Genomic DNA, 23,125 nt, shown 5'->3' on the forward strand with positions numbered 1-23,125 from the left:
ATTCTTGATATCTAGCTCTGAATCAAGATTAACAACGAACTTGTTCTTAGTTTACGGGAAAGTAACCAAAATTATTCATTTATTCTTTTCTCAGTCTAGGAAGATGACAAGTTCAGAACGAACGTGACGGCTTTGTGGATACTGTTAAATCATGTATTGCACAGTACTCTGTCGCAAATGTGTTTAACTCTGATCAAAGTGGTTTTAATTTAGAAAAACACACTGGTCGCACCGTAGCTATTAAGGGAACGAAGAAAGCGGAAACTATTGTGCAATCTGTTGCATCCACAACACACAGCTACACCATTCAACCAATTATTTCGGCCGCGGGAGAGGTGTTGTCTCCTCTCTTTCTTGTTCTGAAGGAACCTGGAGGTACCTTTGGACCCTATGTCAACTGAACACTGTCCCGCTCAAGGAGGTGTACTTCCCAAACACAGGTGATTTCGGTGCTCTGCTATTGGATTCGTGGAGTGGACAGTGATATTGTTATGCGAGAGGTGACACCACGGAACAAAAACATTACTCTGTTGACAATACCTAAAGGATTGACTGGCAGTCTCCAACCATTAGATGTGTATGGATTTAGGATTTGGAAAAATTTTGTGCGACGGTTTTCCGATCTTGTCCTGTTACTGCACAGTGACATTAATCTCCACCTACGCAATAACATTATCAAACTACAATCACTAACACATAATCAATTGTCCTTACCCAGGTTTCGACACGTCTTCCAATACACATGGTATAAGAGTGGGTATCTTCTCGAAAGACCACCTCCATTTGAGAATCCGGTGGTATTCTGTTTTGGTGGTGACATTAATCCGATATGTGATGTTTGTGGTGCAGTGTCAGTAATCAGATGTGCATGGTGTAACCGAACATTATGTTTAAATCATTTTTTTGAGGAGTACCATTACTGTGACGAGTATGTACATTGACACCGTGGAAGCAACAATAGGGGCGATTTTCAATGTGATGCATGGGTACTTGTCTTTACTTTGTGTTGGCAGATCGTTTACCATAACATTGTTTCGTATTACTTTCTGGTGGTAATAAATGTTTTATACATGCTGTGTATTCATCTCTTGTGTCCTTGGCTATGGATATCACCTATACGATACCTAGGTCATGCTTGATAAGGTTATGGTTCCCGTGTGCGGCTATTTTGATGCTCCGTTACCCTGCTTTGGTCCATCTATTGTTATGCCCATGCCTATTAGGGAACAACGGTGTCTATGAATTGGGCATATCTCTACAATTGCACTGCGTTTGGTACAGACAATCCTACAGTTCTGTGCTGTGTGTGTTCCAATTATAATTATATGAGCCTGTTCTTCCTATGCCAGATTTACGTGGTTTCGGAATCAGATCTCCACTTCAATCTGTCCTCATCTTGACATTTGAGGGGAGTTTTTACCCCATAAAACAATTTTTTAGCCAAAACAAAAAAACAGGTATTTCTTCCTTTGGCCCCCGTCTATACACCTGCCATGTTTCATGGAAATCTGAGGGGGACACAGGGGTCATATCCCCACTGCAATTTGTCCTCATCTTGACATTTGAGGGGGGAGTTTGCCCCCTAAAACAGTTTTTTAGCCAAAACAAAAAAAACAATTATTTCTTCCTTTTGGCCCATCTATACACCTGCCAAGTTTAATTGAAATCTTGTTCTTGAAGTCCTTCCCATGGTACTAAAATATCCTGTCCTTGATAATGACACTTAGATAGTGACAAATTATTACACACAATATTTAGTAAAAAAAAAAAATACATATATATATATAAATTTACTTTCATTAAAATATTTTATACAACAAACTTAATACATATACAAATTATCACAAACAATCATTAAAGCAGTCGCATCACTCATGCAATACATATGGTAAGACAGTAAAAAGATTTGTTCTGTATATTTACAATTTTCACAGTGTGTAAAATACACTTACACAGAAACGTTGTACTGTTTCGTCTTTCTTGAATTATATAATATATATATTTAAGAACATCAAAGAAAAAAATTGGGAAAGAGTTTCTTCATTTCCACATCACTATCAGAATCATGACATCTCATGATTCTTAAAACGAAAGTCACAACAAAGGGAGAAATGGTCCGATGGGTACTTGAACGAGGGTACTCGACCCTCTCCAATGTCCTCGCCTGTTGGGAAATTCAACACAGCATCCACACTGAAATCATCTTTGGTATAAAATATGTAATCAATCGTGTGACATATTTCCCCTTCCTCCCTAACTTTCCACGTTGTGTAAGGGGGCTCGTCACCACTCACGGACGCATAGGCACTGGCTAAATGCAACGATTTGTTGTTCAACATTGTGAAATATATTGGCTCCGTTGGCTCAGCATTAAAGTCTCCGCACACAACGACAGGCTTGCCTCCACATTGAGACATCACAAACTCCAGCAAGTCTTTGCCCTGCTCGTTACGAAGTGTAGAGAGTAAGGCACCGTTCCTTGCCTTCAAATGGGTTGTCACCACACAAACTTGTTGACCTGTTTCCTGGACGGTCAGGCCTACCATGAGGGCAACCTGTCAGAGAAATAAGTTATTTTAATCATACGAACTGCTTATTAACTTTATTAGAATTCTAAAATTCACAAATTTCAATCAACTTCAAGAGAAACCTTTTGACATTTTCATTTACAAAATGCAGATCACAGAATTATAAAAATCTAAAAAACAGGACAGTATATAAACAATGCTATGTAGATGAGTAACATATCTCGTAGTGAGAAAAACAAGTGTCATGCTCCATTTCTAAAAATGGAATGAAGAAGAACACTAACAATTTTTTTTGTACGTGACCAAATCTGGGCTATTTTACATTGATGTTCTACCTCTTTTATCACCTTTTTTCCTGCTGTTTAATGGCAATGAAGGAAATCAAAAGACAACATCAGGAGAAACACATTCATGCCTTTCCCTGGGCTCAAACCTAGGACCTCTGCCACAGAAGTCAGCAGAGATTAATAATATATATGCCAACAGCTTTTTAATACTCCACATGGCATACAAGAGAATTAATTTAGATTATAAATATCCTATATTTTGAGTACCACCATTTGAATTAAGAAAATACATACATATATTAGAGAACCTGGAGAATTAAAAATCCCCAGTTAATTTATTACTTTACAACCTTTATAAAGGGTCTTTCATTAAGAGTGATACTTTTTAATTTTTTAAAAAAAAATAAACCACTCAACGTATCAAAGTAAATTGTGCTTTATTTTGAAGCTTAGACATTGCAGTTATGTTCTGAACAAAATATCGTTCAAATGTCCACCACGGCTTTGAACACACTGACGCACACGAAGCTCCAATTGTTAATCACTCTGGCCAACATTAGTGGCGTTATGTCTGCGATAGCCTGACGAATGTTCACCTCCAATGTTCCAAAGTTCATGGCTTGTCAGCATAGACCTGGGCTTTGATGTAGCCCCAAAGAAAAAAATCCATGGGTGTTAAATCACACGACCGTGGCGGCCAATTCACACATCCACGTCTTGAGATGATCCGGTTGCCAAACTTCTCCCTCAGCAAATCGAGCGTAGCATTTACCTGTATGGCACTTAGCGCCATCCTGCTGGAACCACATGTTTTCAATATCTATGGTGTCAAGTTCTGGCCACAGAAATTCGCGTAACATGGATCTGTAGCGGTTGCCATTGACGGTAACGATTCTCTCATCATCTCGAGAGAAATAAGGTCCAATGACGCCGCCACGCCATAAACTGCACCACACAGTGAGTTTTTCTAAATGCAATGGCACCTCATGGACCACTTGTGGGTTCTTCTCGATCCAATAACAACAATTTTGTGTATTGACGAATCCACTAAGACAACAATGCACCTCGTCTGAGAACATGATTTTTCCACTGAAATCAGGATCAGTGGAGCCATCGTGTGCGTCGGTGTGTTCAAAGCCATTGTGGACATTTGAACGGTATTTTGTTCAGAACATAACTGCAATGTCTAAGCTTCAAAATAAAGCACAATTTACTTTGATACGTTGAGTGATTTATTTTTCTTTCAAATTTTAAAAAGTATAATGAAAATTCTATTGGTATCAGCCAATGTAGGCAATTTTACCGACAAGTTATATCCATAAATATCTTACAATTTAGTGCAACTCTGACATTATTGTTATAATTTTTATGGATGTAAACATGTAATCTCCATTGTGTACTTTTCTTTTCTTTATTAAAGTAAATGTCCAAATATGCAGCTAATTTTGTACTGCAAAAACTTTGTGCATCTGGTAATATACATTTTTAAGGAGGTTAACAAACCATTTGAAATTTTATTATCAGATTGGTAGAATAACAATTAACGGTAAATTTTGTGTGTGTACTTTATTGTACTGGCCAAAATTTCATTATTGGTCCATCCTCACTGAAAAATGTTATATGTTTTTTTTCTTTTTGATCAGGAAGGCATCCAAATTGGTGATGCAAAATTCCATGATCAGTTATGTAATCAGATGTAATCATTATAATTATAGTCTAAATTCAAAAGAGTTCTACTATTTGTAAAGTGTACCCTACTATTTGCTCAGTGTGATCTTGGAGCCTTGATTTTAGTGCTCATCAACACAGTTTGATACAAAAGACACTTTACTTGCAAAGGAATATATTCATTTATTCTTACCTGGTTACTCTGTACCCTCCACACCTCAAGAACTCTTTTCTCAACCTTATTCAAATTGAATTTGTCATTTCGGAAGAAGATTGCACACCCATCGGGACCATTATTTCCTTTAATATACAAACATGGGGAATCTGGCTTTGGGAAAAAAGTCCCACTGTAACCTTGAGTTCCAAGAACTTTCTTCAGAAAGTTGAAGTGGTCCACTTCCTGTATAAAAAAAAAATAAAAAATGAAATTTTCTATTTAAATATCATAAAATACATGCATAACAACAGTTAATGACAATCTATTCTTCGTCCAGCCTTTCAGGACTAGTTGGAATTTTACCTTAGGCAGAGATACAGCTGACAGCAAAGATTACAATAGGCAAATGGTCAACCACTATTTTCATTCCTTCTTATTCTATATCCTATTCTTGAGAGATGGAGTTGTGTTCATGCTTAATTAGGTATTGTCCTCTGCTCATTGGCTTGTTTACTTTACTTCATTATTCTCATATTGTGGAAAACAGAGTAAATGAACATGGAGAATATGGAGAATTCACCCACTATCTTCTTTACTGGTGGCTGTACTTGTATTTAGAACTTAAAAATTATGCCCATATTCAAGCAACGAAGACATTCCATGTAAAACACAGATATAAAAATATAATTTTTGTGGTTGATAACTTACCTATTCGATGCTTCAATACACACATCTCAACAATATATTTTCTTTCTTTCTAACAAAGGCTCATATATATCTGTTGAATAAAGAATCATCCACCAAAGGCACATTTTCTGATTGGTAATTAATCTAAAGTGTCTGATTATAAAGACTCTCATTCTGTATAAACTGGAAGCCTTGTTGTAAAATCTGCAATTACATAAACCTATTGCTCCTGCCCATGTCAAAGTAACTTGTTTAACAAGTATATCCTTTTTAAAAAAGGAGCATTCCACATCATACTTCAAGATTACTTGACTGGCCACCTTTGTGGCTGACCAATGAACTTGCCAGAGAAACTCTTACATTCGAGTCCTGTCCTTCGCATAGGTGTTTGTTTCTAACACATTACTTCTCCATAATTTTCATCTATCACTCATTTTCAGCATCGGAATTAGCATAGAAAAACAATGGTAACCCAAAGAAGAAAAAACTAAGTATAAATACAAAAGAATACTGATGTACAAGATCTTGGTTCATTCTCAGGAGTCAGCAAAGGAGAGGAAGAAGTTCCAAATTTCAAACTTCAGAAATTTATCAACATTTCAGTGTCAACTTTTCAAACACTTTGCTGTGTTTGTTTTAGTGGCAGTTACACTACATTTCAATTTCTGTTCTTCTTTTAATTTCAGTGTTTGCTCTGTGATTTCTATATACCAATGTGACAGAATAAGCAGCATCTGGGCTAGTGAGAAAGTAACAAAATGGAAGACAAAGGAATGGAAATCTTTTTACATCCTTACCATTCTACGCATCCCTCATTATTGAAATAAAATTAGCTTTCTGTAAATCACACTGCAAGTTGCACCTTAATCTTCAGGTGCGTTGTTCTGCACAAGAAAGTCTTGTCTGCAACCTTTTTTTGTGGGGGCATATTGTAAATTTATTGGTGAAATACTTGGAACACAAGGTGAATACATGTTCTGAATACCAAGAATTTACTTGTTGTGTTGTGTACCATTGTGGTGTATCTTAGCAGAAGTAAGTCTTGAAGCATTCCTGGTGACGAATATTGAAAAGATTCTCTCGGGCTATCGATCAGGGTGGACTTCTACCCTGAAGATGGGAATGAAAGCTCTCGAAAGCTTGGGATATTTTCCACAACTCACCTGGTCGATAGCCCATGGGAATCTTTTAATCATTTTAGTAAAAGTTACTTATGAAAGTATTGCTTCCAAAGTAATGTTGCCATTACAGATACTTACTGTGTGGCACCACAAGGAAAAATTCTGACGGACCAGAAGAAGACTCATTTCTATGCATACAACATTGACAGTTATCTCATAACACAACAGTGAGTGATGCTTATGAATTGATTACAAAATTACAACACTTACAAGCATATACTATATGAGGGACATACAATAAGTTTGTGGCCTGATCCACTTCCGGTTATGTCTGATGGACCAAATTTTGTAGTATTATTCATGTATCCTTTCGTTGTACACGTTGCAAGTTTCAAGCTTGTATCTAATAAATTGTTTGTGTTCAGTGTAAACATAACAAAAGGTGAGGGTACATTGGAAAATAGAGCCTTCAGAGTTGCGAGCTGTGATCAAGTATCTCCAGTTGAAAGGTCTATCCCCTCAATTGATTGATTGATTGAATTGCTTTATTTTACTTCGCCTTTTGTGCCACTTTTGGCTAATTTGCTAAGATGGGGATGAGTGATGATATGATGAAATTGATGAATGGACACTCACAAATATCCATGCCCAGGCCAGGATTCGAACCCAGGACCGCTGGCATCGTAGCGCGATGTGCCAACCACTATGCCACGGGGGTCGGCTCTATCCTCTCAAGAAGTCCACAATGGTATGGTGCAGACATTAGGGATAAAGCATCTTCATATTCGATAGTAAAGAAGTGGCATAGGGGATTCAGCTGTGGTCTTGAGTTATGTGAAGAACGTTTTTTATTTGGTTGTTAGAAAATTCAACCTCCACACACAACACCCTACAACACACACAGAGAGACAGAGAGAGAGACAGAGAGAGACAGAGAGAGAGACAGAGAGAGAGACAGAGACAGAGACAGAGACAGAGACAGAGAGAGACAGAGACAGAGACAGAGACAGAGACAGAGAGAAAGGAAAATTCAATTTTAGTACAGCACACATGAATTTCAGTTTTTTAAAATCGAAGGTTTTGAAAAATAATTTTTATTTCTTTCTTTCTTAGAATCTATGGTTACTAAAAAAAAACAAAAAAAAAAAAACAGGTTTGTAAAATAGATAATTCCGAAACATAAAAATCTCTAAATCTCGTGCTTGGTTCATTTGTAATTTAATGGAATGGAAAATCAGAAATTTGTAATATGAAAGTTGCGAACACATATACATCTATTCAATTTTAATGCAGAATGCGATTAGAAAGGGGAGGGGGGGAAATTTCCCCATACTCTGTCTTGAGCAATCCCAACATCTGCTTTTGAACGACACATCCCAACCTGGGACTCACTGGAAATTCAAACTGTATAAGAGTTCCAGTTCATTTCAGTTAATTTTAGAGTCTCATATAAAAATATTGTCCAGCAATTTATGGCGGATGTGTCATACCATATCTAGTTACTTTTAGATGTCATGCATTTGTTATTTTCACAGACGTCTAGAGATTGTTCCACAAGTACTTATCTATCGAAACCTAAAAACTGTGCCCTGTTGGATTCCTTTCCTTTAATGCTCCTTGAGCACTTGTTTAGAGTTCTAGCATTTTGTTGCCTCTTTAAAAAACTAGTCTTGATGGTTCCCAATCGACTCTGAAGAGGTCGAAATTTGAAAGACTGATAAAACATTTGACATGGTACAGGAATTGCCTGTACATTACAATGCTGCACAATCATACTTTATTGAATTATTTTACTTTGCTTTGATGCAAACTTTGGCTAATTGCGAAGATGAGGATGAATGGTAATAAAAGAAAGTACAAAACACATTGCCACCTGACTTAAAGATCTTGTGTATCGAATCAAAATTGTACCAATATCTAAAGTTCAATGTGTAAGCGAATTCAGTGCTATAAATTGTTAATAATAACAAGTAAACCTAAGGCCAATGATTGGAAAAAGGAATCATAGATGGCAGCATGTGGAAGAAATATTAGGATCGCAGATTATAGTAAGAATGCACACGCGAATTGAACGAAAGTGTTTGCGAGAACTGAAACTAATTGTGCTTACATAAATTTATGAACCGAGATAAACAATGAAGATGAATAAAGGCGAGATAAAGAAATGATCGACACTTGTAGCATATGTGATTGTATGTAAAGATTAATGAAGTTAAAAAGAGATTACAATTTTTTATCTCTACAGTCTTAGTGGGAATGAGTTTTCCCACTAGACCTTTTTGGTTGTTTTCCCCGATGCGGCGGCCCCCAAGCACTTCCGTTGAGGTGCATATATTGCTGACCCGGATTGAGGTTGAACACGGGACAGGTGGCACCCCTCGATTAACCCCTTTTCTCTGCTTGTATTAAGCAATCATGCAGAAAAATATTGATTTAAATTATTGTTATATCTTCGACAAATGCCAAAAAAGGGGGGAAAAAGAGCAGGGAAGAAAACACTGGAATCTATTCTGGAAAAAGGAAGGGGGTGACATTATCCAACCACCCGTCCAGATAAAGGATCCCTTGGATCTTTTGTATGAGATAAAGAAAAGGGAGTGTAGTTACAATCTTACACCAATAGATTTACCAACTACACACAAGGATATATATATCGGGATGCTCGTTGAAGCAATCTCGATGACCCCTGAGATGAATGCCACCAGCAAGAAGAAAGGACTGGTAATTCGATGAGAAGGGTTGAATAGATAAAGAAATTTTATATAGATATTCTGTAAATAAGAAATATATAGCTTAGAAGAATAAGTATAGACATATGAAAGAAGAAGCCCATAAACCAATAGACGAATCAGCCAATTAATTGAAGAAGAAGAAGAAGTCTATTAACCAATTGATAGAAGAAGTAGTCTATCAACCAATAGACGAATCAGCCAATTAATTGATAGAAGAAGAAGTAGTCTATTAACCAATTGATAGAAGAAGTCTATTAAATTGATAGAAGAAGCAGCCTATTAACCAATAGACGAATCAGCTGATTAAGGGATAGAAGAAGAAGTCCATTAACCAATACAAAGGGGAAGCTTATTAGTGAAATAGAAGAAGCCTATTAACTAATAGAAGAAGGCCATCACTAATCAACGAAGGAATAGAAGAAGCCTCTTAATATATATAATATACTAAAAAAGAAATATATGTTATGAATAACAAATGGGTAGAAGACTATATACCACCATGTATATAATGTAACACCAGAAAATTAAGAATATAAGGTGCATTGTACCTTCTGTAGTGGGTTAAACAAGTTGTTTCTTTTTTTTTTTTCAGTCTCAAACTAAGTTATCAGTTTTAGTTGACCTGAGAATCTCATGTTTTACCCTGGCCTAAGCCGCACTGGTGTCACCCTCTCCGGGACGTGGCAAAATCTAACCTTAACTGATCAGAGAAAATTAGTTAGTAGTTGCGATACTTTTGATCTTGGTTTCTTAACATGTTAATTTGCCCTTGAAAGCAACTGGAAAAGCATCGAACCTACAGGAACATCTTATCTATTCACCTTATTTACATAATGTTCTTACAGTTTGATTTTAGAATTGTTGATTTGTGTTCCATTCTATATCAAAATTAGTTTTTATTTTAAACAATGTCCAATTACAAGCATACTTAATACATACATAAAAAAAGTTAGTAGATTCGAGGTTTAAATTAATGGAAACCTGTTTTTCTAGTGAACTATGTCAAACATCTATAAGCTTATTGAGATAGTAAACACACTAAGTCTATGCCTCCCTCTGATAAATTCAAGTCGTGCACCCTGTTTAATTCCTAGGAAGCATCACTTCCATTTCTACTAGGATTGGCATGCGACTTCTGTATAAAAAGATCCATCTCATTCTTGGTTGTAATTGTTCTTGTTTTGGTCTCAATTCAGAAGTTTGTCAAAACTTGTTTTAGATTCACTTTATGCTCAGGTAGGGTAACGAAGACTGGATCTACAGTTTAAATAGAAGTATCTTACAAATAATTAATGTGATATACAAAATTATATGGCATTTTCAAGGCATTTATGTATGCATAAAATGGGAAAACTATAAATTCTGTTTATAGTGATGGAATATGAAAAGTTTATACGGGGTATCTCAAAAGTAATACTGACACAGGTGACATGACACATTAGTCAAAATGAAAATAAATGTCTGATGAAGGGAGCGTGTGTTCTCCTGAAACGTCACAACAAAAAACACTTTTCTTATGCTTGAATAACCGTAAACTACAGGAAAATAATTCTACAATGCAAGGAATGTGTACATACAAGAAAAACTCCATAATTTTGTTCGATTAAAGTTCTATATGCTGAACTGACATGTTACAAATAAGAAAAAAATCTTAGTTTGTTAATTCATAGTGGGATTTCTGTTAGCAGGGTGGCCACACTAAGAGGATGAAAAAAATCAAGTACAATTCCTGGTTTTCAAGGTGAAAGCAAGCAGATGCTTTCTGTTTTCAACCTCACCTCTCACCACCCACACTCAACCCCACAGATATATTAACAATATAAAAAGGTCAGAGATTTCAATGTATCCAAAAATTCTAATTCAACTGTATATATATTGAAAATATTTCATTTAAGGTGTGGAGTTTAAATTTGCCATTTCACATATTCAGACTAGAAATACATTTACAAACAAGTCACAAATGTTACGGGTTATACTAATCTATGAAAAAATGTTAATTGTATAAGAATTTTCAGATAGATTCTTCTACAAAGGACACTAAAATTAAACAGATTGAGAGAATTCTGTTTTATTTTCCATGCTGTTTACTGTAAAAAACTTGCCTCAGGGCATGTATAAATTCAACAGTGTTTGAATTAATAAAAGCTGCAATTGTTAACGTCCATGGAGAAAAATTAACACAATTCCCGGAGGCAATAATTCATGCAGAATTCCTTGAATTCAAGGATGAGTAGCCACCCTGGTTACATTCTCTCTCTCATACACACACACACACTTGTAACACCTTAACGTGGTTCACCCTGCCCCTAATAAATGGGTACCTAGCGGCATCATATGAAGCATGGTGTTGATCACAACAAAAAAGATAGAGATAATGAATGTGCGAGGCCCTACTCCACTCCTGCTATGTGCATCCATGGCATGGTGCCATACGCATGAGGAACTTTACTATTTTTACTTAAAATCGCCTTACAAGAGTGGTGTATATTTTTTCAAGACAATACCTTGCACTTTAACTCAACATGCCATCGCATTTTGACATGTCTTACCTGAAGGCAAATTATATCTGGACAGTACCCGACAATTTCTTCTACCATCTGGAATCTTCTTGTCCTCCATTCCAAAGCCTCATCGGGACAGCAAACGAAATTGTCATTCTGCAGCCCGAGAGCTGAAAGCAAAATGCAAATCTGTAAGTGTGTGCAAGAACATAAAAAGTCTAATAAACCACCCATAATTTAATTATGACTACAGTAATATTTTGATGAAATGGTGTTTTAATGCAAGAAATTGACTTTCCCACTCCATACTATGGTGTATCATTGCAGATTTTAAATTAATCATGCAATGAATAATTTTGATGCTCAGATTTTGTCAAGTTTCATAAGAACCAACATAAAATAAAATCCCTAACTGGACATATTCCTTAATTTTGTACCTTCATACAGGAAAGGAGTAACATAAGGATGGACTGATGTGTATTTTTAACAGATATCAAACTACAGATATGAGATTTATCAATATTTTACCAGTGGTCTAGTCGGTAGCATGGTGCAAATCACATCACCTCCAAAATGGCAGAGATTGAGAATGTGTGGGGCCCTATTGCCACATCCCCTAAATGTGCCTTCATGGTACTATATGCATGGGAACTTTACTTTTAAGTTATCTAACATTTCAATGTTCCTTGAAGAATGAATATTTCATTTAATGTATGCAACAAGGTGACAAATAGGATTTATCTTTGAACAAGAACTGCATATTTAGACATTATTTTACCAAAACATGGCATATGAATTATACCTTCATGTATAAGGTATGCCCGAATGAAAAGGAGACTACGGTTATATCGAAAGAATATTATATTATAGAACATTTGCATTACATAATATGTGAATTACAGTTATTGTGTAACATGATACCATCACATAATTGTCATTGATATTGATGCACTGATCCCAGCGCGTAAGAAGAGAGTGGATGGTTTCAGTGTAGAAACTCCTGGGTTGCTTACGGATCCAGTTTTCCTCGGTGTTCTGCACTTCCTCGTCACAGGTGAACTGTTCACCTCTCAGTGATTGTTATAAGGGGGCGAAGTTACGGGAGTCACATGGGGAAATATCGGGGCTGTACGAAGGATGTGTGAGGATTACCATTGAAATGTTCTCAGCAGGTCAAGGGTCTTTGTGGCCACATGTGGCCTAGCGTTATCCTGGAGCAGCACTATCCCCTTCGAGAGCTTACCTCTGCGCTTGTTTTTGATGGCCTGTTTAAGCCTCAACAACGTGTCGCAGAACCGATCAGAGTTCACAGACACACTGCTCTCTGTAAACGTCCTTCATCCTGCGATAAATTTGTGTGAAGCATGCTCGCCTTCTGCACGAAGAAATTGGATTACAGCTCTCTACGCTGATCAGGAGGAATTCATAATGCACCCGTCCGCACAAAACAACTCTCGCCAACTGAGGAAACAGCAGGCGAAGCCATTCGCTACACCTGCAAACTGGGACAAACACCGTCTATCGGCAAACATATTTACCTTTTTCGATTACATACAACGCCGCTACAGCAAAGGTCTCCTTTTCATTTGGGCATGCCTTACATATTCATTAAAAAAATTACAAAATGCAATGTTGCACTAAATTACAGAGAAATATTGAATTAGTAACACTATCAACAATTTTTATTGATACACCATTTAGTCTCTATGTCCACTGATACCAAAAAATAACTAGTCAGCTCTGTGGGCAAGCACAATTAGTGGTCAATTCTGATTTCATTACTCATGTTCCCAAGCTCGGGTTCCAGCCTGGGCATGGGTGTTAGTGTGTGTCCATTCATCAATTTCATTTATCGGCACTCATTCTCACGATTAGCCAAAATTAGCAGAAAATCAATGATGCTCGAAAGTAACCTCGTTTATCCTCAGGAATAAATAGATTGAGAGAACACACAATTACTATTTTAATGGCATTTAAGGCATATTGCAATTTTTACTTTTTCACCAAACGCTTTAATTCTAAACATAAAATAGATATAACACTCACATTGAGACAACACATTCCACTGAAACACACGGATGTGATGTGGGCTAGATACTGCTTCGTCACATACTGCAAGAACAAAATAGCATTAAGGATAATGGAGATGGCATATTTGCTTATGATATCTCCTTTCTGCAACATTATTGAGCCACATAAACTGTAATTTCAAGAGGAAAGGTCTATCAAGCTAAGTGCATTGTTAAGTGTTGACGTTATCAAGGCTGTGTGTGTTTTTCTTCCACTGTAGGTCAAGTATAAAGTGAAATTATAATAAATAATAACCACATGCAAAATTAGCATTCCACAAAAAGCTAATTTTTACATATTATAACACCAAATCTTTTAATTTTGAATATTATTTTTATAAATATGCCAAACTTGTACTGGGTTCTGTGTAACCTTAGAAAGCAATAATGCAAGTGATTAAATGTATAATTCTTTGTTATGGTAACTTTAAGTTTTCAGAAATTTTCTTGCTACATTAAGTGTTGTCCTAACCCTTTCCTTTCAAGGAGTCCTAGAGCATTTGCAAATGACTACAAGGCATGACAACATGGAAAAAATGGCAGAAAATTTATTGAAAATGAATAAAGTAATGTTTCACTTCAAAGATGGCATCTTATCCAAACCTTGTTTATTGGCAATGATTAAGATTTTAGGTGTAAACTAGGATTTTGAGGAAGGCCAGGTCCAGCATGCAAGACCATCCCCTTCACATCCAATTTGAGAACTCATGCAGAAACATATTTTTTTATGTAGTTACAACAGTTTGAAAGTTTTCTGCAGCATAAGATTTAGAACTGTGGCATATTATATCTATTATCATGAATTCCCATTGACTCGTACATGAAGTTAGGCAAATAAGACAGTTGCATCGGAATCATGGAAATCCATACCTAACATCCATCAGAAGTATCCTTTAAGATGGCACACAAAACATAACTGTCTAATGTTAACCCTAGGAAGCTAAATTGTCCTGTGCCAAACGTTAAAGCTAACCATTCCTCTGTTGGACTACCAATTTCTTCAGAATTATAACGCAGCCTACATTTTGCAAAAACGATTTTATTTACTACAAAAGTTAGCATGGCAGGAATGCAAAATTACATTTTGCTAAGTCTTGTGTGCACTCAAAACAACACTTTGACTGGTGTTCACCACACACAGCTTTGGAGCAACGGCAGCAGAAGAATCTGGTCATTCTCCTCTTGCCTGAGGATCAGAGTGCACAAATTTTCATTCCTTCCTTGTTGTTGTTGAGCATCTGCATTAGTCTTTTGCAATTCCACATTCAATGATAGCAAAATCTTACGAAGTTTTAGTGTACTTAAACACTAGCATTTTGCCCGCCAGACAAAAAATTAAAAACCGTTAAAATCACACTGAAGGAACGCTTGTAAAATGACACCGATACTTCTCTGTCAGTCTCTCCGATCCAAATGAAGGTAGATGGGATGGGGAGCAGAAGATTTTAGTGGAAGGGAGTGAAAAAAGAAAATGGCCCAACATGCGTAGTCTGCCATATGATGCGTTAGCTCTCTAGGGTTAACAACCCTTCAAACCAAAGAAATGTTCCATTTTTGAGGGACATCGAATCTAACTATTGTACTGAAAATGAACATAGTAATTAATAAAAAAATCAATTGTGTTGAACAGTTGCTATCATGACTGGTTGTTGGGAAGGGTCCAAATTACTGACTGGTTGTTGGGAAGGGTCCAAATTACTATCTGCCTTTTCACTGAACACCAGATAGTCATAGTACAAAGAGTTTTAAAAAACTATGTAAATTCAAGGCAATGATGAAAATATTTCCTATCTGGTGAGTTAGGAACATAGTTTCCAAATACCTCAAATCTTTTCAGATTAAATGATTAATAAAATTAACAAATGTGATACTCTGCGCATTAAAACTGCATAACTCATACCACCAGCTCACAAATTATCTCCTCCATGATCCACTAGATGTGTTGTGTGTTAACACCCAAGTTCTGTGTAGTAAGCAATGAATGTAATACACAACCAAAATATACACTATGTAACCTAATTTATGAGAACTGCTTGGAACCATGATGGAAAAACATGCATGTGATATTAAAGAAAATTCAGAATCCCTGAGCATGGAAATTTCTTAGCATTTCCTAGTTTGCTTTCCATTATTCTTAGATCACAATTTACAATCTGATGTATTATTCTGTGCTGTATTCCTAATTCCACAGTTCTAAAAACTGAATGGGCTCAGCTGAAGGCACAAGATGCCATCATATTTTCAACACAAAGCAATCTCACCTTTTGACAACACATTCCACTGAAGAACTCTTACACCTGATACTGCATCACCAAACTGTTCATTTACACTATGAAAAGAGCGTTTCACTAACGAAGGAAGCTCTACAAGTTCCTTATGGCAGTACTCTAGCAGCTCATCCTTCGTTAAGTGATCAGGTAAGTCAATATCACTGTCCTGAATATCTTCATTCTGTATCTTTGGTGCTGACGTAAAGCTGCCCATCCTGAAATATGCCAAAATGAAGTTGAATTTAAAAAGTGCTTCCATCAAATAATTTTCGGCAGATTGGCATTAAGAAAATGCACAAAATCATGGTTTATTAACCACTTACATGTTCAAAATTATAGCCAGGGGTTTTCTCAATGGCATAGTAGCTAACACTTTCAACTTAAAACCAAAGGGTACCAAGTTTCATTTATGATGGGTGCACAGTAGTTTGAACCTCACTTTAACTTTAGGTCCATCACTTAATTTTGTTTCAGCACAAAGTGGACTCAACAAAATTTGCAACAAAATCCAACAATGAAATGGTGTGCTCCTTGTTGCACTACTGTCAACAGTAATTTTATTTTCTTGCTACATCCCTGAGATTAGTCTTGAAAGGCAGGTACGTGATGTAAACACAAATAAGAGTATAACACCATTAAGCCTTGTTTCCATGATATGGAAAACTCAATATGCTGACCAAGGCAGAAATTTATTTTATTATAAAACAAACTAAACTTAACGTTTCAACCTTCTAGCAAGTTCTTCTTTAGACTCTGCACCAAATACGTTTCGTTTACTTTATGTCTTATATTAAAATAAATTTCTGCCTTGGTCAGCATATTGAGTTTTACAAATAAAGAGTCATTTAATTTTATTGCAGGTTTCTGTTACAAAAGACCGACTGAAAAATCAAGATAATGAAACACATATGGGTATTACAGGTCTATTACTGGTACTTTCTTGTGTAATAAACATAAATTATTATTCTATAAGCAAATACTTTTGGCAAAAAATTCAGGGCCGGAAAAAATAGCTTTTCTAAATAAAGGAAATTTGCAATTCCCTCTTGTGCTCACTTTTTCAGTCGTAGATTCAGCAAGTGTAAATTGTAAGATATCTATATATTTATCCAGAGTACGGTCAATGAAAAACTATTAAATTTCTTAAAAATTATTCTTGTCAACAATCAACAGTGCTTTTACTTACAACCCCTGAAACCTTACATAATATCCTTTAATAAAAAGTAACAGTTTCATACATCGCAGACACATTTCTTCAATTTTACACAAGAAACTACTTACGGAAATGAGTTTCTCCAAGGTTTACAACGTTCGTCGAGGTATTTTCTTTCATCGTGGAATATATTTGACCGGAAAATAATGTATTTTTCAAGAGAAATATCTCACAGATGCAAAATTGCCATTGCTTTCATTTGCTTGCCCTACGACAACCAGATGCTGCGTACATTTGATGACGTAAGCTCCTGTCAGTGTTTCAACCCCCCTTTCTTTTACTATGCTTGCCTAAAGTAACCAAACCTAACCTAACCTTATCGGAAATGGTTCGTGAGACTATCCGTGAATGGTTCGGGGGGCTATCCGTCAGCTACCCGTGCATAATGTATAATTTCCACCAGTGACGAACACGATAGTAGGTATTTTTCGGTGCAGAAGGTTGAAACACTGCATACCCACAACCCGAGTCAAGATGTGCCCGCCATATTGTGTGTTCTGAAAGCGAAGAAAGGAATAAAAAAAAAAAAACACTCAGAATGTGAAAAATTGAGTTTGTTTTAGTGTAAAAAGCATAAGGGCACCTTGAACTATGTTCCGCAATACACAATTGGTAAGTACGAACCATGCGAAACACAAAATATCCGATTATAATGTGTCTCCGATCTATGAAACTGTTACCAAAGTTTCTTAGAGATTTGTAGTTTTATAATATTTAATTTAAATAAAAGCATAGTGCAAGTAAAAACGCCCTAGTACACGGTAAAGTTGTATTCTACTGACGAATTAGGTACACAAGCAAATATCAATGGCATAACAATATATTATTTCGTATATATATGTATATGTCAAGTACCTACACTATTACGAAACCAAAGAAATCTGCTTACTGGCCTTGACTACCAAGGCTACTGTCAAGGTTGTTGCATACTGGGTACTAATGTATGATACAAATTTTGGATTAAAGTATATGTATTAGAAAATAAAGCATATGTAACTAACATGCTACTCTTTTTAAACTTTTCAAATGGAACAAGGAAATTAAGCTACTCTAACCATTTTCGTTTCAGGAAATTCATCGATGTCGTCTATCCTTCGGAATTCGGAGTTCACTTTACAATCGCAATTCGCTCTTCATTTCTTTTCTCAGCTAATCACAACTACCAGAATCTGGTTCCCATTTGCTAGAATACTTCAACAGAAAATTCTAGGGGTGTGCGGGACAGAATTTTTTGGGTCGGGACGGGATGGGGACGGGAAATTTTTTAAATCCTGACATTCGGGACGGGAAATGTTCGAAATTTCCCTAAGATCTTGAAATCTTGAATCCTACACGTCATTTTCACTTTAAGTGATTGTTTTGCATTTCTGGTACAAAAACTAACAATTTCCGATAAGTTCCAGACGTTTACAATGCAGAAAACGTCGAGAATTAACGACTTTTTAAAATGACCATTTGGTAATTTCCGACTGGTCGGGATCCCGAAAAGTCGGGAATTCTCCTGATTAATGATTAGAGAATGAATCGAGATATACGGGACAGGATATTTTTAAGATTTCAGGATAGGAAAATTTCACCATTTTCCGACTAAGTTTGAATATTTTCGGCACATCATGAAAATTCCTAATTCTATTTCCCCTCAAGCACTGGTGTACGTGGGCGGGGAAGAGGTTGATGAGGCTACAGATCCCCGAAATTTAGAGAAAATTAATATTTTCAAGTAAAAGCAGTAAAAAAAAAAAAAAAACTATGGAAAAGTTAAATTCAAACTCCCCTTAAAATGACCCCAATTACATTTGTCTTTGAAGAAATTTTAAAGCGAAGGTTAAAAGTAGTAATTACGAAATATTTTATAGTGTATCCAGTTCCTCCCAGAACGCAACTATGATCCCTCAAGTGATTATTTTTTTGCATTTCTGGAATCAATACTGCAATTTCTAGTGTTGCCCACGAGACGAGACTTTGGCCTGTCTCGTCTCGTGGAAATGCTGTCCCGTCTCGAAAATATTCGTTTGTCTTATGACACATGGTCAATCTCGTCTCGTCTCGAATTTTGAAAAGCCTGTCCCGTCTCGTCCCGTGGGCAACACTAGCAATTTCAAAGAAATTTCATGCACTTGTAGTGAAGGAAACCTCGAGAATCAACCCTTTTTAGACATGATCGTTTGAAATTTCCCGACTGTTCAGTTTACCGAAAAGACTGAAAATAATTTCCTGAAGGAGATAAATGTATTCCCGATTCCGGTAGTGCGTTTCCGCGCAACTCTACTGCTCTTGTACTTTAACTCTGCTAGGTAGGGGTATGCGGGACAGACTTTTTTTGGTCGGGACAGGAAATTTTTTAAATCCAGACATTCGGGACGGGAAAAATTTGCAATTTCCCGACAAAGTCGGGGAATTGTCGGGACGGGACAAGTGAGGAATTTCCAGAATCTCTGGAAATCTCGAATTCTACACGTCATTTTCACTTTAAGGGATTGTTTTTGCATTTCTGAAATAAAAACTAACAATTTCGGATAAGTTCCAGACACTTACAAAACGTAAGAGAATTAACTATTTTTTTTTAAAAAATGAACATTCTCACACGGCAAATTATCTCAGGATAGTACGTATTGCTTATTTCGGACCTACCAGATGGTGTAAAGGATATGATTTTGCATTGTACCTAACCCAAAGTCTCATCGGGACAGCAAACAAAATTATCATTCTGCTGCCCATATCGCTTCACCAGGAGAGTGCGAAGGGGTGCTTGCGCACCCCTTTTTCCCTTCCGCACCCCTTTTTCAAAACCTATGTTCACCGAAAACACACGTACAGTATCATATGACGTCGTCGTATCGAGCGCCGAATGTTAGGTAATGAAGTGAGACCGCTGTTATTGTATATTGTATAACACAGGCAATCATTGATCCTACTCTGATCAATCCTACTGGCGGCAGTCTCTATCAAGATCAGTGGTCCTCATCATTCTCTCGTCAGCATTGTTAAGAATTGTTTCTTCAAGTGGTATGTTTGTAGTTCTTGATAATTGCATAGCTCAGTGAGAGTTATTTTATATTTTGGGGGGGGGGGGGGGCATTGATGATAAACGGTTTTATTTTGCACCTATTTGTTCCTCCTCTTTTCTCCAAGTCGCACTGGAACAATCATTTCAGTTGCTTTAAAGACATCAGCAGGGCGTATTCCTAACGAGAGTTGTATCCGAGGCTGCCTGGAAAATGGATGTCACTAAAAATTATATATTTCACACAATTCATTTTAATTTTTACGTTACAGTAATTAATTTTAATTATTATAATAGCGTTGCAGGAACATGATAACTCCAAACTAAATTAATGTTTTTTTTGTTTTTTTTAGAGAGCATTATTAACGGGGAAAATATGCCTAGTTTGCACCCCCTAACAGTGGGGGAAAAAAATTGCTTGCATCTCCGTGAAAAAAATCCATGTGTGTCATTGGCCTCCCATGAACAAGCTGTTCCTTTCAAATTTCCAAACATGTCAGTAGTGTGCTAAAATCATGCCAAAATGAAGCCATCGCTAGCTAGTATTCTTCAGTTTCATTATCATAGATTTCTACTAAAATTTCATTGGTATTTGATTTTGTTTATTTTCAACATCACCTCCCCCCCTAAATTTCATTCTGCACCCCTTCAGCCCCCAGATGATTAATCTTGGCGCCGCCCCTGCGCTTCACCACGGATATTTAAATTTTTTATTGCTAAAAAAAATGTTTGACACTCATCAATGAGGTAGGAGTCTCATGAATAATAAAATATATTTCATTACAATTTCCACGGTGTTTAGCATTATTTTATTTTTTTGCACATAGAAACAATTTTTGTACAGCGAATTTTGTAAGCTGTACATGAAAGCGCTGTTCTGTATTTTAAGGAAACTTCGTCGTACTTTTCAACTCTGTAATTTGAAAATTTTATACATTCTAATATACCAAATTATCAATGGTTAGAGCGAACGTTCCTTAATGGCTGTTATGAAATTTGAAGGGGTGAGGGGTTTCTACCCCTACTGGGTACTGCAGTGATTTATTTTTCACCAAGGCCTAATTTATGGTAATTTTGGCTTTAAATTTACCCTTACCCGCTCCTTAAATACGAACATACACCCGCACTAGATAGAAATTTCTGGATAGATTCCTGGCGACTAGGTTGAAAACTTGAGTAAGGCGTGAGTGTGTTTTGGCGTGCCAGGGGAGTTTTCTAAAAGGTAATTTGGGGGATACCTCGATACTAAGCAAATCAAAAGATTCCCTATTCGTTATTCATAGTGGCTTTCTAGGTCTGCAAACTTCAGGATGTCATCATTAGCAGTGATTAGGTTACAGGTCAACCTCTAGTCACAGATAACGTTGTTCAGAGGGCAGTGAGAAGAATATGGGTAGGAGCACAATGTTATCAAGTTATTCTTGCATTAACTGATTTCGACACTAGTACTATTTTTAAAATAACGTTAAGATTTTATGACATAATCTTACATCACGAATAAAAATAGTTCCCGAATAAAAGTTTATTGCAGCATGGTCCACCCTGTCAAAACGTGATAGGCAAATTGCATGACAAAAATTATAGTTTAAAGTTAAGATTATGGGAAACATTTAAACATTCAGATCCAAAGTCTCTGATTTCGGAGCGCGTTTTACTAACCCTTGGATCATGATGGGTCTGTAGTATTATAATATTTTCCCATATTTTCCATTAACACATTACAATGCTAATTAAGTTATAACTTTTAATTATGACTTGAAACAATCATACTGCTGTGAATTCCATGACTTCAAAAATATCACTACGCACTGGCGTACGCAGGTGGGAGAGCTAATGGGGCTACAGACCATCCCGAAATTGAGAAAAATCAATATTTTCAGATGAGAGCAGTAAAGAACTCTGCGACCCCCCCTTAAAATGACCCCCCTCCAGATTTCAAATTTTATCTTTGAACAACTTTTAAAACTAAGATTAAAAGATGAAAAATTGTAATTACAAAAATATTTCAGTTTGTATTCTGCTCCCCCTTCCTAGAACGCAGCTATGTAATGTTCACCGTTACAATTCCAGCCCCCTCCGAAAAAATATCCTGAGTATTCTAGTGTCAATACGTGATTCCTAACGTCAAGGTTTAGTTTTCCGTGAAACCGATAGAAATGGTTCTACAGTAGCCTACTATATTTCAAAATTATTGTTAAGATTATTGCGGTAGGCTAATGTTTTACGGTAGCAAGGTTCAAGAAAGCACTTTGCAAACTTTTCATGAGCTGAGTACGTACAATTCCTAAAACATATGTTATAGAAAAATATATGAAAATGGACAATTTGTCGCGTATCTATTCACCAATTCAGATTTATGTCCCCATTTTCAGAATTCTGGTCTACTGTGCGGTGGTGTGATTCAAGTTAGCCTCTGAAGCATTAAGAGAATTGTGACTATAGGACTGAGATTTGTATTTTTTCTAATTTGTAATTTTTGTGCAAACTTTTATGCCTCATAAAAATATTGAAAGAATGTGGGAAGTAATGAGTTTCTTTTAAAGTTGAGAACATTTTTTCGTTGAGGACAAAACAAAATATATTAAATAATATATATATATATATATATATATATATATATATATTTATTTTTGAAACATGCGTCGCATATTATTGATATTTGCTTTTATTTTATGTTCGAGTTTCAGAAGATTTAGAAAATGATTAACTAAATATAATTTATTTCATCTGTATGTATTTAAACGGCACTTTCTCTCTAAAACATAATTGAGATGTTTGATTTTTCTGTAGTATGAGTACCTACGTAGGTCAGTGGCGAATGCTGAGTTCAAGACAAGACGAACAGCAGGATTTTTTTTCTCGGTTCGGTACCGGGAGGGGGGGGGGGG

At 36.3% G+C, this 23,125-nt stretch overlaps 1 protein-coding gene across 4 annotated transcripts in view; it reads right to left on the reverse strand.

Moving 5' to 3' along the window:
• Window positions 1-1,781: 1,781 nt before the first annotated feature.
• The window catches only part of LOC145990983 (nocturnin-like), a 69,159-nt gene continuing 47,815 nt past the window's right edge, over window positions 1,782-23,125 (reverse strand). For 3 of the 4 annotated variants that reach the window (XM_083126598.1, XM_083126596.1, XM_083126595.1), the window contains 5 exons: window positions 16,012-16,235; window positions 13,728-13,793; window positions 11,730-11,851; window positions 4,677-4,883; window positions 1,782-2,555 (listed from right to left, as the gene is read on the reverse strand). In XM_083126598.1, the coding sequence (XP_082982724.1) occupies window positions 2,064-2,555; window positions 4,677-4,883; window positions 11,730-11,851; window positions 13,728-13,793; window positions 16,012-16,235 (1,111 nt within the window). In that variant the 3' untranslated portion in view covers window positions 1,782-2,063. Of the gene's footprint in view, window positions 2,556-4,676; window positions 4,884-11,729; window positions 11,852-13,727; window positions 13,794-16,011; window positions 16,236-18,288; window positions 18,351-23,125 lie in introns of those variants that run through there. The other variant, XM_083126597.1, reaches the window with a different exon arrangement.

The sequence above is a fragment of the Lepisma saccharinum genome, chromosome 8 (genome assembly GCF_977018435.1).
Source record: "Lepisma saccharinum chromosome 8, izLepSacc3.1, whole genome shotgun sequence".
Classification (NCBI taxonomy): Eukaryota; Metazoa; Arthropoda; class Insecta; order Zygentoma; family Lepismatidae; genus Lepisma; species Lepisma saccharinum.